The 17,528-nt window shown below is 38.9% G+C and overlaps 1 protein-coding gene across 3 annotated transcripts in view; it reads left to right on the top strand.

Moving 5' to 3' along the window:
• The window catches only part of fggy (FGGY carbohydrate kinase domain containing), a 352,865-nt gene extending 343,486 nt beyond the window's left edge, over window positions 1-9,379 (top strand). For 2 of the 3 annotated variants that reach the window (XM_060829806.1, XM_060829809.1), the window contains 2 exons: window positions 3,527-3,588; window positions 7,653-9,379. In XM_060829806.1, coding sequence (XP_060685789.1) covers window positions 3,527-3,588; window positions 7,653-7,734 — 144 coding nt within the window. In that variant the 3' untranslated portion in view covers window positions 7,735-9,379. The remainder of the gene's footprint in view (window positions 1-3,526; window positions 3,589-7,652) is intronic. The other variant, XM_060829807.1, reaches the window with a different exon arrangement.
• Window positions 9,380-17,528: the final 8,149 nt, after the last annotated feature.

Below are 17,528 nucleotides of genomic sequence, written 5' to 3' on the forward strand. Positions count from 1 at the left end.
TGACACAAGCTGAATAGCTTTCTCCAAAGTCAAATTGTTTTGGGTTAGAACAAATCTGCCAAAGACTCGTCAATTGTTTCAACAATAATGCTGTCTCTTCTGAATTCTCAGATTTCCACTAATCTTTGAGCATCATTAATGAAATTAATTATGGATTCCCCTGGAAATGAACTCTTCTGCTAATTTAGTTTTTTCCAAGAGTATTATTTGTTCTCACATTGAGGGAATTGTCCAAACCTTGGACAACACCATATTGGTACCTTCTTTTATGTGTTGGAGATTTCTCATGTCATCAGCCATCAATCCAATGAATCCAGTTGGGTATTTAATTGGTCTGTTTGCACTTTAATATTTCTGTTTGAAGCAATTCCGTATCTTAAGAACGTTTTTTTCTCCAATCCCGTGTCCTGTTTGGCCCATCACATCCCATGAGTCAATAAACAAAAAATGTTGCAGTTCGTATTGGTTCTCCTGTCGTGTCTTCCGAATGTGATTATTTATTCCATTTATTTTAAAACTTTTAACTTTGCAGTACCTCAAGTCTTCTGTACTCTCTTTCCCTGGAAGATGTTTATATCTGTAAATAGCAATGCAATTTTACGTTCCTTGTCTAAAACATTAAAAACTGTTCAGCATTGTAATGTATTATTTTTCACCTTTTCAAACTTCTAATTCTGTTAAGTATGACTGCATTAAATCATTAAATTGTGTGAAGCTTAATGCAATCTTCAACATTAACTCTTCCAGTAACATTACCCTGTACAATATTTTTCTTGCACTTTGACTCTGGCTCTTTTAACTTTGGAGGTAGAGGTTTTGTCATGAGCCAATTAAACCACCTCACAGTGTGTGATTACTCTAGGCTGAGCTACCAAAGTGGTGGTGAGATCGCCCAAATCTTTCAGCACAGGATGGGAACCCAGATATTAAAATCTAGCCAAATGTCTCGCCATAGATGCTCTGTGACCCATTGCATATTTACAGCCTTTGCTCTCTTTTACATTTTAGCATCTGCACTGATTTTGCATTTTCTTTTCCTGAATTCCTTCTCTGTGATATTCCTTACTCCAATTCATATGTTAATTTTCAGGTTTTGTGGAAAGAGTCCACATTGGGACCCCATAATGTGAAGATTACCCTTATGTTGAGAAAGCTGCACATCATGCCTTTTTGTAATCTTTCTCCCTCTTCTCTGTCTGTGAATATATCAGGTGAAGACAAGCAAAATTCAGTAGTAGCAAGCATTTCATATCATGCCCTCAATGGGTCCCAGTCTGCACAATTGCATTCAGTTTGTGAGATGTAGAGAGTCAGGCAGACAGAGATGCAATGGATGAAACAAAGAGCATTTGTGAGCCACACCATATGACAGATGTAGAAGAGAAATGACTTCTGTTCTGGAGGTTTTGCCTGCATTCCAGTTCAACTAAATGATACTTCATGGAAGCTGCATTAAAGAAGAATGAATTCCAAGCTTTAATATAGAACTGGTGAGCTGCATTAAAAACTATTCTATAAATGCAAATGTCTGATAAGTGCACCTGATGCACTATGGATATTGCAGTCCATGGTGGAGTGCAAGGCAACACCAGAAACATTTGTGGTGAAATTTCACTCTGGCTGTGATCCTAATGCAATTGGTGTTTTTTTCCCAAAGACGCTCAGAATATTGGCTTCTTGAGCTGCTTGATTAGCTCATGTTGTTTCTTCCTTGGTATCGTTGGTGATAAATATTTGCTGTCAAGTAGACCAATGGCCTAATGAGGCCTAGCCAGTAACTGTTGCACAGCTATAAGGGGCAATGGTGATAGTGTAGTTAGTCTACCAAGACCCCAGTATTTGAGAATGATCCCTCTTGTTTGCATCAATGGCAGAAAGTCTAGTTTGCCTTGAAAGTAGCAGAAATGGAAATCTATAGCAGGTCCATTTCCGAATTCAGAAGCTAGGAAGCAAGATCCACCTCAATCTTGGAGACAATTATTTCATAAAACGGCAAATCAAGTCCTAGCACCAAAGTAGCACTCAAAAGATGTGCAAGAAAACAGTTAATAACATTTAGATTCCACCCTGGGAAGCACCCTATTAGAAAACACAGTAGCAATCCTAACAGGAGACACTCTCAAATAAGTGGGGAGGCCATCAATTAATTATGAGCCATTTTGTAGTTGAAAGGGGCTATGCTATAGCTCTTTCTCTTAGCCATGACATTATTATCCTGTTTCTGGTAGAAAAAACCCAAGGGGCTGAATAAACGAGGTAAGCAGCAAGACTGTGATTGTTCCATCCTTGAGACAGCATCCAAAGAACTCCAGTTACCTCAGCCACTTGAGAAGCGTGGTAAAAGCAGTGGTGAAATCCTCACAGGAGTAAAGCCTTGCATTATGACTTTTCAAGCATTTACTTACACATCATCTCAGACCAGTACACCTTGTAGTGCCAGTCATTCATGTCTAGGCATGTCACATTTCCACTTGCACAGCCAACATACATAACCATCCTCATTGCATGATCTCATACCCACACACCTCATTGTCTTTACTACAAATTTTGTCTTTACTGCATTGCACAATGCATTTTTTATACTCTTTGCTCTCTTACCTTGCAGCTGGACAAATTGTACAGCTTCAAGGGATGGCACAGAACCAGAGAGGAACCGTTCAATTATAGCAACTTTGGCAGCCACTGGCTATATATGTCCACCTGGTCTATTAGGAGGGAGCTCTTGTTTCAGAAGACAGGGGTCATTAGCAATGATTTGTCTCAAAAATCTAAGAGGCTTAAGGCACTGCCTGCACATGCATGATGTTAAGAAGGTTGATTTTCTGTTATTCTGGGTATTGCCTCCATCAAGCTGGGTTTCTGTGTCCATCCCCTTTGTCCTTTGAGGCAGCATGTTGCTGCTGAAAAGCCAACTACTGATGCTGCTGAAAATTATGTTATTTCAGTTGTTATACTGCTATTGGTGTTGCTGCTGTTGTTTCTCATCAGAGACACAAGATTGTGCAGCATAACCGACTCCCACGTCAGCTTCCAGGAGTCAGAAATTGCTTGTCAATAATGAAATCATACTCACAGAAATAGTGCTATGAGCATGAGCCTCACAGTAGTTATTGTAAATTTTTGGGTTTGTGAGCCACAGATACCTTAAAAATGGAAGTCAAGTATGCCCTGAATAATTTTAGGGTAGTTTATTAAGTTTGTAAGGAAGCTTAGGTATGATGCAACAGCTCAATTGAAAGGGGAAGTATACAGCCTGTGACAGTTGAAAATGATTCACTAATCAAAGAGGACAAACAGATGGTTGGCATAGAATGTGTTGATCTCAGTAGTTTGTGTATGTAATTCAGTGCATTGATTGGTGGCAAAATGCCATTTTGACATTATATGCATTCTTATAATCTTATATTCCTGCTTTTGATGTCCCAATCAAAAATAAATTATTAGTGTCCCAGTACTATGTAATAAGTTGATATCTCAACATTTTTCATATTTATATAATGGGAGCATTTTTTCATATATTCAACAGGAAGCTATGGAAAAAATGGAAAAGATTGGAGAAATAATTCATCCAGATGAAAGGCAAAAAAGGTACTTAATTTTAAAATGTTCTTAATTTCATTTGTTTCCTTTTTTATCAACTTTCTTGAATAGTTTCATGTAGGAGAGGTTAGACAGATGCAAATGTGTTGCTGGTCAAAGCACAGCAGGCCAGGCAGCATCTCAGGAATAGAGAATTCGACGTTTCGAGCATAAGCCCTTCATCAGGAATAAGAGAGAGAGAGCCAAGCAGGCTAAGATAAAAGGTAGGGAGGAGGGACTAGGGGGAGGGGCGATGGAGGTGGGATAGGTGGAAGGAGGTCAAGGTGATGGTGATAGGCCGGAGTGGGGTGGGGGCGGAGAGGTCAGGAAGAGGATTGCAGGTTAGGAGGGCGGTGCTGAGTTGAGCCTGCTTGGCTCTCTCTCTCTTATTCCTGATGAAGGGCTTATGCTCGAAACGTCGTTCGGTTCCCTCAACTCAGCACCGCCCTCCTAATCTGCAATCCTCTTCCTGACCTCTCTGCCCCCACCCCACTCCGGCCTATCACCCTCACCTTGACCTCCTTCCACCTATCCCACCTCCATCGCCCCTCCCCCTAGTCCCTCCTCCCTACCTTTTATCTTAGCCTGCTTGGCTCTCTCTCTCTTATTCCTGATGAAGGGCTTATGCTCGAAACGTCGAATTCTCTATTCCTGAGATGCTGCCTGGCCTGCTGTGCTTTGACCAGCAACACATTTGCAGCTGTGATCTCCAGCATCTGCAGACCTCATTTTTTACTCGAGGTTAGACAGATGATCTGTTTACCCAACTTTTATCGATTTCAGCCTTTTGCTGGACAGTATTCAGCAGCTTTTTGGGGAAAGGTTTGATCTTCTTGACTCTCCCATTCTATGGAATATGAATGTTCCCAAGACATTGTATTGCCAGGGTATTACATTCATGTTGCTTCACATTGTTACACGAGATTAATGCTTAGTATAATTGTTAACCTCCTCTAGTAAGCACACTCAAACTATAATTTTATTTCGGAGTGAATTATTGAGGTTTGCATGCCATAGGCTACACAATACTATTGGATTGTATGCTAGAGACCATCCAAGACACACCGTATATTGTGGATTTCTCCTGTAAATGAATAAAAATGGGAGCAATTTTAACCATGATTTCCTGCCAGATTTTCATTACTTGCCTCATCATTGTTGTTCCACCAAACAATATCTTGCCCAATAATTCAATAATTCTTTTTGAGTGTAAGACTTCTCACATAAAGATTTTCTTTTCATTCTAATCTGTACCCCTTGGAAAGCTTCACTAAATAAATTGTGAGCTTTAAAAATAATTTTGTTTTGTTGCCAGGTTCTGTGCATTAAAACAGTGACCACCTATTATTTTGTTTGCTGTGAAGTACTTTAAGAGCACCCTGAAGTTATAAAAGGCAACACAGTTCCTATCACTTTAAACGTGCATATTTAAAAGGGGAATTACTTTGAATAGCAAAAAATTAGCAATATCTAATTTGTCTCCATTCATAGCATTAATTTCAACACTTCCATTTCTACTTAATGTTGATTTTAACATCTCACATTTACTTTGGGGAGAAATGGTTTGCTTTATTGTCAACTTACTGAAATGTCCCTTTCATTAAAACCATGTGCACCCAGCCCTTTCTTCTCAATTACTGAACCCCTAGTTTTCATTAGCTTTGCTTAAAGAATCCCTTCTGCATGTCTCGCAGTTTGTTCTTCTCATAAGTTAACATTTCCACATTTTTTGTCCCTATCTATTCACAGTCACTAATGCAAAAGCTTTTTGCCAACATCTTTTCCACTTCTGTCGAGAGGCCTGGAAATCTGGTAGGAATGGGCAACTCCTTACAGGGACATAGAGCCATAGAGGTGTACAGCATGGAAACACACCCTTCGGTCCAACCCGTCCATGCCGACCAGATATCCCAACCCAATCTAGTCCTAGCTGCCAGCACCTGGCCCACATCCCTCCAACATAGAAAAAACAGTATTCTTTGGGCTCTATGCCAACCAATTGTGGCTGGCAGATCAATCGCATTTGCATAGCATTGCCATGTCGAAGCAGTGAGAACAATATAAATGAAAATTATTTTGCATTACTATTTGGTGTCATTTTTGTCTTCAGGTCTAGGTATAAGCACTATTTTCTCCCCCTTGGAAAATCTTTGGAGCTTTGCTAACAGCATAAAGTTAAATTCCTGCCATGAATTTCTCAGCCTGTTGCCCCTGCTTTGCACCTTTGAAGTAAACAAGTAGGCCAGGCAATGATCTTCTCAAATAGGAGTCAATCTAACCACCACCCCTTTTCATTCAATGAAGTTACCATCACCAAATTGCCCACTATCAACATTATTGGGGTTACTATTGACCAGAAACTGAACTGGATTAGCATTATAAATACAGTGGCTACAAGAGCACTTTAGAGTCTAGGAATATGACAGGGAGTAACTTACCTCCTAATTCTCTAAAGCCTGTCCACCATCTATAAGGCACAGTCAGGAGTATAATGGAATACTCCGCATTTGCCTGGATGAGGACAGCTCCATCAACACTCGAGAACTTTGTCACCATTCAAGACAAAGTGGCTTGCTTGACTGGCACCACATCTATAAACATTTCTACAAGATGCACTGCAAAAATTCACCAAAGATCCTCAGATAGCACCTCCCAAACTCACAACCACTTCCATCTCTACGGTCAGGGGCAGAAGATATGTGGGAAGGCCACCACTTGGAAGTTCCCTTCCAAGCCACTCACCATTGTGACATGGAAATATATCAGCATTCCTTCATTGTTACTGGATCAAAATTCTGGAATTCCCTTCCTAACAGCATTGTGGATTTATCTGCAGCATATGGACTGCAGCAGTTCAAGAAGGCACCTCATCACCACCTTCTCAAGGACAACTAGAGGCAGGCAATAAATGCTAGCCCAAGTCCCATGAGTGAATAAAAACAAAAACCTCCGTGATAGAAAGCGAAGAAATATCTGACCCTTTCCAAGTAGGAAAGTGAAACAGCTTTACTTAATCAGTCATCAAGTATTGTAAATCTTGCACTCTACTTTTTACTCAGTTAAATATAGAATCCAACACTTCTAATTCCTTTGATGTAGACATTTAAGGCATATTTAATCGTACAATGGGCATATACACAATTCACAATAGAGAACAGATGTCACCAGAACAGTTTTGAATATGCAGCCAGATTAGAATACTCCAAAAATAGTAAAAATCAGTTATTTTGTTTAAAAATATATCACTGGTTAAATTATGTTTTTAAAAAACCCAGTATTAACAGTTTAATGAATTCAACTAGCAACTACTATACTCCTAAATTTTCTACATTTGAAGAATCACTGCTATAATCAATATAAATTGTAACAGGAAATGTCTGCTGTGTAACAAACAACAAGAGAGTGATTTCAAATCTGTGATCTAACCCTAGGTTTCACAAAATGGTTAAAATCATTTTGTATTCTATTTCTACAGAACCCTTCTATTAGACTGTAACCTAAAGTGAACCTCTTTATTAGATTGCTGGCTAATTCATTTCCTGCCTGCAAGCTATTTATTTGCCACAAAATGATTTTCACATATTCTTCATTTTTAAGTGAATAGGTAGTTTAATTTATAGTTTTAACTATGAGTTTTTCATATTTGTTTTACAAAATCTGCTTGTGATTTTTTAACTTTCTGAAAGAATATAATTATAGTTACATGGCTACTGAACTCTAGAAAAGCTACAAGGATAAGACAATGTTTCTTCCACCATTTAAAAACAACACAGGAAACATCTGGGGCCAAAACGTAAGCATGTTGTGCATCATTCCCATGCATCTTGCTCATCTGTGTGCTGAGAGGAAATCTCAGGGGAAACTGGCTTTAGCCTAAGGACCAGCAAAGTTTGTATGAGATTTTTGTTTCTAGCTGAAAATTCAGAGAACATTTTGGTACTGAAATACTATTTAAATTTGGTTTAAAGTCTTCTAGATGAAGCAAATCTGATCAAAGCATCTCATATTGTTAGAAATCAATTGTTAGAAGTTTTGTTTATTATTAAAATAGTTTGAGCATATTTGTTTTGTAGGTTTTATGACAACAAATACAAAGTCTTTCTGAAGCTGGTTGAACACCAGAAGAAATACAGAGCAATTATGCAAAACATCTGATTGCCACAGCGCAATGGAAGAAATGTCCAGAATTTACGCAATCCTTTACCACTTTCCAAGTAAAGAAGTTATTTGGTAATAAAATTACAATGAATACATTTCTACCTTTGAACTGCATTAGAACCTTTGTAAAACATGAAAGTGAATTCTAGGTGATCAAGTAGATAAAAGATAATGTCATGTGTTCCCTGAAGAAAAATACTACTTTAAATTAATTAAAGCATGTAAGCAGTTTCATTTTCATGTTAACACTAAACTTCATTTCTTGTATATCAGATTTTAATGCCCTGGGAATCCTATGAGACTTCAGGGTGATGCCTGACTGCAGATTCAGCGATATGCACATTGCAGCGTCAGTTTTGTTTCGTATTAATGCTATATTGCAATGTAAATCTACACTAAAAACTACTTTTAGTCATGGATTAAATTTTGAGACTAGTGACTTTACAAGGTGACTAGAGTATGTTATAATAGACCAATTCTAAGGTTCTTAAAGTAAAAGCATCAGAAGACGAGATTTATATCCTGCTGAGGCAATAGAAAGGACTGGCTGCAGTGATGTTAAAGAAGTGTTGATAAAGGTGCTCATGGTTGATTTCCCAACATTTTCTTGCCAGCCATCATTTTAAAAGCCACTTTCCAGCAGTTTTGCCTGCCTGGTCGCATCATTATACAAATACAGGGATCATCCAGATGCAACATAATTTGATTGTGCTTATGTAACTCATTGCCTGACTCATAGTGCCTGAAACCAGAAGATTGAGGCCCAGGCAAATAGATTTTTAAAAGATTTCCTTACAAGCCAGGAGGACCAATTTTCTGGTCCTGTCAAAATGCTCATTCTCAGGCTTTGGCCCTTGTCATTTCAACCTAAGTTGAAAAGTTAGATGTTGTTCTCTAAGATAAAATACTGTCATTGGTACCCTCAGTGGTAGTTTTCCCAGGCTCATGCACACCATGCTCACAGCTTAACTTCAAATTGTTAAAGTTATCCCCTTATCTCATTTGTGAAAATACGCTGACAACACAAACATGTAAACATATTACCCTAATCTATCATCATTGATCCTATTTCAATTTACATGAAAGAGTAACTGTTTGATATGGTATATGTTTTGTCATGATTGTGTAAATTTCTACCTGAGACGAGATATTTAAAATCAAAATTTATTTTTCCCTTTCCAACAGTTTGTTGGTCCTTGAATGTTATCATGCTGCTGACACCACAGCATACATATTGTAATTGATGTTTTAATGTTAATACAGATTTAGATGTCGTTGTTGATAGTGCGAACTATCGGCCATTCACTTTTGCAAGTGCCAGCTAAGTATTCAATGCAACTGTATTGACTACCAATGCAACTTTTACAACGATGTCTTGTACAAAACAAATACTACCCAAAATCAGGGAATTTCTGAGGGCAGAATTCAAAGTCATTTTTGCATCATTTTAATGTTATGTATCCTAATTGGTCCTAATTATTATAAATGCTACCATGCAATCAACTCTAAAGTTGCAGGGACCTCAGATCATTACAAAATCTCTTAAAGTTCTGGATCCTAGTTGGTAAGGTATTCCATCATCTTACAGTTAGCATCCAGGACGATACAAAACTTTGTTTTATAAGACCTTGCCTGGTTTTGCTTATGTTGTTGTATTACTATAGTTTCCTGTTATAAAGCTGCTTCTTTATATTTTTTCCTTTTTCTCTTTCAAAAATGATTAAATTAACTAAAAAAAATGTTGATCCATTGATTTTTTTTTAATGGAACCACAAATTAATGCTTTCACTGATTCCAGCACAGAATGGCATCCTGCCAAGTATGCAGGAGCAGGGTAACTACAACGATGAAAAAAAATGGCAATAACTTTCTGCTGCAGTTCTCTTGCTAAGTCACTTTTTAGCATAGAAAATGTACCACAAGCATCGTAGAAAAACACTGTTCATGCTGTTTTCTGTGGTTTCCAATCCTCTTTGAAGGGAGTTACGACAAATAAGCAACAGAAACCTCTATGGAAATTGACCTCCAATCCTTTCAATACAATTAGCCTATCATCTGAAAATAACAATGTTGCATTATTGAGTTTGGAGCTGAAAACAAAAATGCCTTAGGACTGCTGCTGTTAAAGGACAGTGGATTGACCTCCTGCTGTGATGTGAGGTTTAACCAATTACTGCTGCGCTTCATACATGAAGCAAAATACAAATTACTACACTGTTCTACTGTCTCTGAATTGTGGTATTAGTTGCCTGACTAATGGAATAAATAGACAAACTTCCAAATAATTATGGAGGAGACCAAAACAATTAACTTTGACACTGCCTTCAAAATATCATTTCTTAATCACCGACTTTGTCCCCAGTAACAATCTTCAGCCAGACATGCTGAGTGGATGATCCATCTTGGCTTCTTCCCTGCATCAGAGATCAGTGACACCAAGATCTAGCTGAAGATACTGGATACTGCAGAGGCTATTGACCATGACACATTCTGCAGAAGTACCAAAGACAGAACAAGTTTCACCCCGAGCCAAACTGTTCCAGTACAGCTACAAAACTGGCACTTACCCAACAATATAGAAAATTGCCCAGATGTGTTCTGTACACAAAATGCAGGACAAATCCAACCCACCTAATTACCATTCCATGAGTCTACTCTTGATCATCAGTACAAATTGTTGGAATTCACCAAGGATTCTTAGGCAGCACCTTCCAAACACACAGATATTGTCATCTAGCAGGACAAGGAGAGCAGATACACTTGCAATTATCACAACATGTCTGAGAGTCTGAAGTATTGGTTTAAATCAGAGACAATGAACTGGATGATTATATAATTGTTTATCAGTTAAAAAGAGAGTGCTTGATTGTAGAATTGTGCCAAATAAATATCTTATGACATAAAGGTGGTAATAGCAGGAGCAAGCTAAGGCTGAAGTAAAAATCATTTTTCTGCTTCTTTCTAACAAACAAGTCTTAATTTGCAATTGATCAATCCAGCCATGGTGGATGACACTTTTGTGTTGTTGTAGTCAAACTTATCAAATTCTTGGAGACTAAACAGTCTCAACAAGTTTCAACATGCAATGTGTCTGTATTGAAAAAGGATATAAGAAAGCTTACTTCATAGCAATAGTTAGCTCGTTAATGATAGTGTTGTCTGATCCATCACTGGAAGTTCAGACAGGGCAGGCTGATCACTTGTTTTCAGTTGATGTGAATTAGCTCACTTGTGATTGTAAGCATTTTATGTGTTTTATTGTGATATATTACTTTTCAATTTTTTTAGTATAGTTTGCTTTATTAAAGAACATTAGGTACAGCCCGTTGTTAGGACTACCTTGAAATATTGAGAAAGTGAGAATAAAAGCTTAGACAGTGTTGAGATGCCTTTGAATGTTTTACTATGTTGTAGGCACTATAAAATAACACATTATTGCTACTGTTTTTGAGAAAATCTTACAGCACTTGTATCATACATTTATGCAATAGGAAGTATCAATACAAGCTTGTCCTTTCTTGGGAATGAATTATTTACATGAAGCAAAATGAATCAGCATGTGAGAATGAGGGGAAGAACATACAGATGAAATTGGAGTAAGGGAAAGTACATTCTTTTGGCTGCAGTACGAGTTCAAGGGTCCCCACAGCTCCTGAGTACATGGATTCATCAGGAATGTCTACAAATATACCCCCAGAAGTTTATGCAAGTTGAGAGTGCCAAGCAGCATCTTCATTGAAGAGTATTTACAAACCAATCCTCTATACACCAGTAACTTGCCCCTAATGCCCTGGGCTGTTACTTAGCAGTCTCTCATGCAGCCATTGTCAAAGGCCTTCTAGGAATCCAAATAGATCAGGTCCACTGGCTCTCCTTTATCTAACTTGCTCTTTACCTCCTCAAAGCATTCTAACAGATTTGTCAGGCAGGACTTCCCCTTCACGAAGCCATTCTGACTCAACTTTATTTTACCAGGCTGTTCCAAGTACTCCACAATCTCATCCTTAATAACAGACTCTCAAATCTTACCAACGACCAAGCTTGGGCTAACTAGCCTGCAGTTTCCCTTCTTCTGCCTCCTTCTCTTCTTAAACAGGCACGTTACCTTAGCTATTTTGAGTCTCTGGAACCCTGCCTGACTCCTTCTATTGTTGCTCCACCATCTTCCCTGCGTGCCCCCCCCCTTCCGCCAATCAACTCTGGCCAGCTCCTTCGTCATGTCTTTGTAGTTATCTTTACTCAATTGTAATGCTGTTACATCTGATTCCAGCTTCTCTCTCTCAAGCTGCAGGGTGAATTCTATCATATTATGGTGACTACCCTGTTGGAGTTCCTTCACCTTAAACTTCATAATCAAGTCTGACTCAATACATATCACCAAATCCAGAATAGCCTGTTCTCTCATGGGCTGCACCACAAGCTGCTCCAAAGGAAATCTTGTAGACATTCCACAAATTCATTTGCTTGAGATCCACTACCAACCTGATTTTCCCATATTGAAGTCCCCCATGTAGCTTTCTTACATGATTTTTATATCTCCTGATTAATTTTCTTCCCCACATCCTCACTACTGCCAGGACTCCTAAGTGGGTCTTTTTTCCTTTATGGTTTCTCAACTCTAGCCATATAGATTCTGTGTCTACCTAGCTCTCCCCCTAACTATTTTCCATAATATTCCATGCACTATTTAGTGTAAAGCCCTATCCCAGCCTTAGTTATGAGTTCCACTAGGACTCTGAGCCCAGCATGGTTCAGGTGGGGCCCATCCCATCGTAACAGCATCCTCTCCCAGTACTGGTGCCATTGTCCCATGAATTCAAACCCATTCCTCCCACATCAATCTTCTGCCACACGTTTACTTCCTTATCTTGTTGACCTTATGCTAATTTGCTTGTGGCTCAGATAATAATTCAGAGATTATTACCTTTTTGGTTCTGATTTTTAATTTAGCCCCTAGTTCGTATTCCCTCAGCAGACTCTGTTTCCTCTTTCTACCTATACTGTTGGTACATATATGGACCACAATACTGGATCTTTCCCCTCCTACTCTTAAGTTCCTTTGCAGTCCAGATGATATAGAGTCATTGTGCCTTACAGCACGGAAATGGCTTCGGCTCAACTCATCCATGCTGACCAAGTTTCTTAAACTGAACTCTACCACCTCCTCTGGCAGCTCATTCCATACACACATCACCTTCTGTGAAAAAGTTGCCCCTCTGGTCATTTTTAAATCTTTCCCCTCTCACTTTATCCCAATGCCCTCTTGTTTTGGACTCCCTCACCCTGGGGAAATGACCATGGCTTTTCACTTAACTGTGCTCCTCATGATTTTATAAATCTCTATAAATTCACCCCTCAGCTTCCACTGATGCAGGGAATAAAGTCCCAGCCTATTCAGCTTCTCCTTATAACTCAAACTTTACTTATAACTCAAACATATATCCTGAACCCAAGCATCAGGTAAGCAACATAGCCTTCAGGACTCTTGATCCTGGCCACAGGTACCGATGTGTATTCCCTTGAGTATACTATCCCCAATTACAACTGCCTTTCTCTTTGCTACTCCCTCTTGAATAGCTCTGTGCACCATGTTACTATGGTCAGTTTGCTCATCCTCCCCACAGCCCCCAATCTCATCCACATAGGGAGCAACAATCACAAACCTGTTAGACAAGCTCAGAGCTGAGGCTACTTCAGCACTACCTCCTGGATACCTCCACTGCCTCGGTCATCGTCACACCCACCTGTCTCTGACCACTGGTTGAATTTGAGATAATGAATCTAAGGGTGTGACTGCCTCCTGAAACATAGCTTTCAAGTCAGTAACACCTTCTCCCTGATGTTTGGCAATGTTCGAAGCTCAGACTCCAGCACATTAGCTCTGAGCTAGATTACCTGAAGCAACCATTACTTGCTACAGCTGTAATCACTCTGAACAACAGTGGGGTCCATCAGTTCCCACATCACACAGTTAATACACATCTCCTGGCCAGGCATATCTATTTTAATTACCTAGTTCTTAATTTGATTTTTAAAGTTTTGCACTGCTTTTTTTTAGTTTGTAGCCTGTGAATATGTCTCCTATTTACCTTCAATCTGAAAGTAACCTATTGTAAATAGATAAATACGTGGCTTTTCCCAACCAATGAACTTCGGTTCACCTGTATTGTCACTCTTTTGTGCTGGGCCCCTGATCTTGGGCTTCAGTTTATCCTGTTTAGGAAAACCTTCCAAACTATGAATGAAAAGAAAAGCAAAAAAAAACTCCTCCCCTCCTTTCCATATTGCCTCCAAATTCCCTGAATTGTATATTCACATGGGCTGTGTCTCTGTTTGGATATGATCTTTCATCCTGATCGTGTGAAGCTTGCTGATGTTACCTGGATGAAAAGTCTCAGTTCTGAGAGACTATATAGACTGGGTTTGTTTCCCTTGGAGCAAAGAAGGCTGAGCAGGGAACTGATTGAGGAATACAAAATTATGAGTAGCATAGACAGAGTAGATCATGAGAATCTTTTCCCCATAGTTGACCTGCCTAAGACCAGAAGACATAAGTTTAAGGTGAGGAGCAACTGGCTCAGAGGAGATCTGAGATTTTTTTTCACCCAGATGGTATTAGAAATATGTAACATGCTGCCTAAGAGGGTGATGGAGGTAAGTACTTTCGCAACATTTCAGAAGCATCTGGTTGAGTACTTAAAATGCCAGGACTTAGTAGGCTATGGATCAAGTCCAGTAAATGGAATTAATGTAGTTTGGTGTTTGTTGGATTACCATAGACATGATGGGCTAAATGGTCTTTTTCTATGCTGTATGACTGTGTCTCTCTAGTATGAAAAACTTGTCTTTACCATTTCTTTATTTTCCTGCTCTCTAAGGTTCTGCATATATGTTAAAAAGCATTCCCCTTAATTCCTTAAGTCATTATCATTCACTCATCTCTCTTATTTGGAACTTATCCTCTGCTTTTGCCAATCCATATAAGTCATATCCACAAAATTTTATTATCTATCCTTACTGTTATTTATTCCATGATCCTTCCAGGTGTTTTTGTTTTAATCCATTAAGGACACGCATGCATTGCTGGCTAGGCCAGTATTTATTGAGCATCCCTATTTTTACTCAAGAATGTGCTGTTAAGCTGCTTTCAAAACTACTGTAACCCATGTGGTACAGGAATAACCATAGTGCTAATAGGGTGAGAGTTCCAAGAGTTTGACCTAGCCACCATGAAGGAATGATAATATAGCTGTAAATCAAGCTGCTATATGGCTTGGAGTTTACAGCTGGTGGTGTTCTAAAGTATCTCCAGATTCTGTCCTTTTAGTGCAAATTTGGAAGGTTCTTTGGTGAATTATTGCAGTCTATCTTATGGTTGGTGTATACTACTGCCACAGTGCCTTAGCAGTGGAAAGAGTGAATGTTGAAGATGTTAGATTAGGGATTCCAGTAGACAAGCTGCTTTACTCTGGAACTTTTTAAATGTTGTTGGAGCTGCACTTATTCAGACAAGTGGGGAGTATTCTATCACATGCCTGATTTATGCCTGTAGTTGGAGAACGGGCTTTGAGGTGTCAGGAGGAGGCTTACTTGCCATAGAATTATGAACCTCTAACCTACTCATGTAGCTGTGTATTTATATGTCCAAATCAGTTCTGGTTGACAGTTACCCCCAGGATGTTGATAACTGCATTATCAAGGTGAAGTGGTTGGATTCTGTTTTGTTGGAAATGGTTAAAAATCACACAACACCAGGTTATAGTCCAAAAGGTTTATTTGGAAGCACTAGCTTTTGGAGCACTGGAAATGGTCATTGCCTGACATTTGTATAGTGTGAATATTATTTGCTGCATATTACATGAAGTCTGACTAATGAATGTTGTCAAGGTCTTGCTGCATTTATATATGGGCTGCTTCAGTATCTGAAGAGTAGCAAATGGCACTGAACATTGTCCAATTATGAGCAAACATCGCCACTTCTGACTTTATAATGGAGGGAAGCTGAAGATGGTTGGACCCAGGATAATAATCTGAGGGCTGTTGTGGTGCGGTGGTAGTGTCCCTAGACAAGGAGGCCTCTGTTCAAATCCCTTCTGTTCCAGAGCTAAGTGATGATAACTCGGAACAGGCAGATTAGAAAATTAGAATAAGCTAAAGAACCTCTGCAGTGAAGTCCTGTGACTGAGAAGATTAACCTTGACCAACCACCGTAACCTTCCTTTGTGTTGTTATGCTGAACTTATGTTTCTTCACATGCCCAGAACGTTATCCCAGTTTCAACATTAGCAGCCAATAACCAATTGCCTTTCTGAAGATCCAGCAGGATCCTGTTCTGAGAATCATGTGGATGTAATTTGGTAATCAACCAGGATCTATCTTTGCTGAGATTAGATTTAGGTATCACTCTGGGCCTGATGTTCACATTCACCAAAGAAAACTGTTGTTAATTTTAGGGGGTAAATTACAGAAAACAGTGTGCTGGCAGAGTTGACACAAAGATCAGCCATGATTATATTGAATAGCAGTGCAGCCTCAATGGTTCCCAAACGCTTCCTATTTCTTCTGTTATTAAGTTGTAGTAGTCAAATCTCCAGATTTCCTGGACCATATACAAGTACAATTGACTTGGTCTGAATACGGCATAGTGGCATAAATCATTCTATAACATAACTATATTTCAAGAACTGTCTTTTCTGAATTAGACACAACTGAAGTGAGTTGGAAGAGGATTATAAGATCATGCTTTGCAGTTATCTTTGATACTATTTAGTGTTAATTACCATTGAGTAATATGGTACCATTGCTATTTACCAGTAGTTGACAAGATGTCGCTTGTGTTTGCAATTAAGTATCCAACTGCATTTCCATACGGTAGTATTGTATCAGGTCAGACTTTCCAAGGCAATGAACATAAAATGCAGCCAGCGAAATGAGTAATTTCAGGAGATAAGCACTAAAAGAGAAAGTTACCAAGAAACTCAGATAGATGGTCAGTAGGAGAAGCACCTGATTAAGTACTGACAGAAGAGCACATAATGGCTCCAAACAAATGGGTGGTTGAGGATCCAAAAACTTGGCCCAGCTGATTTGTATCTGTTTCACTCTAAGCTAAGCACATTGTTCACCTTGTTCTGACCCTGAATATTGCAAAAGATCTCCCAGGCTCCCTTCCTCAAAGGGAGGGAATCATTTCTTCAAGACCTGAGTACGCAGTTATCTTTACTCCCTACACTTGATGGCTTCATTGGCCTCCATTTACAGAGGCACAATTTTCCTACCCAAATAATTATAGTAGTTGTCAATCTAGACCAATAAAATGGATTGAACATCCACTCAGTGGAGTTCATGAGTAGCTTGTGAGACTAATTACTCCTGATGAAGGGCTTTTGCCCGAAACGTCGATTTTCCTTCTCCCCGGATGCTGCCTGACCTGCTGTGCTTTTCCAGCACCACTCTGATCTAGACTAATTACTGTTAACCAGACTTTAAAAGATATAATTATCAGCAAACCCAACTTAATGTTGAAGAGATAAAGGGGTAAAAGTGCTTTGCTACTTTTAAATGTGATTTTAACATTGGCAAAATGTAATAAATATTTATTAATTGCACAAGTTTGTATTTTCCTGGATCTCATTCCCAGCTGAATGATTAACGAAACACCATAGAATGCTATTTCAATTATAAGGACATGTAGAAATTGGCAGGTAAGCATCGTCTAATAGCTATGTAAGAAAATTCAAGCAATGGAGATTTATTGATAGAATTCTCTCAATATGATCTCTAAGGTAAAC

The sequence above is a fragment of the Hemiscyllium ocellatum genome, chromosome 9 (genome assembly GCF_020745735.1).
Source record: "Hemiscyllium ocellatum isolate sHemOce1 chromosome 9, sHemOce1.pat.X.cur, whole genome shotgun sequence".
NCBI lineage: Eukaryota > Metazoa > Chordata > Chondrichthyes > Orectolobiformes > Hemiscylliidae > Hemiscyllium > Hemiscyllium ocellatum.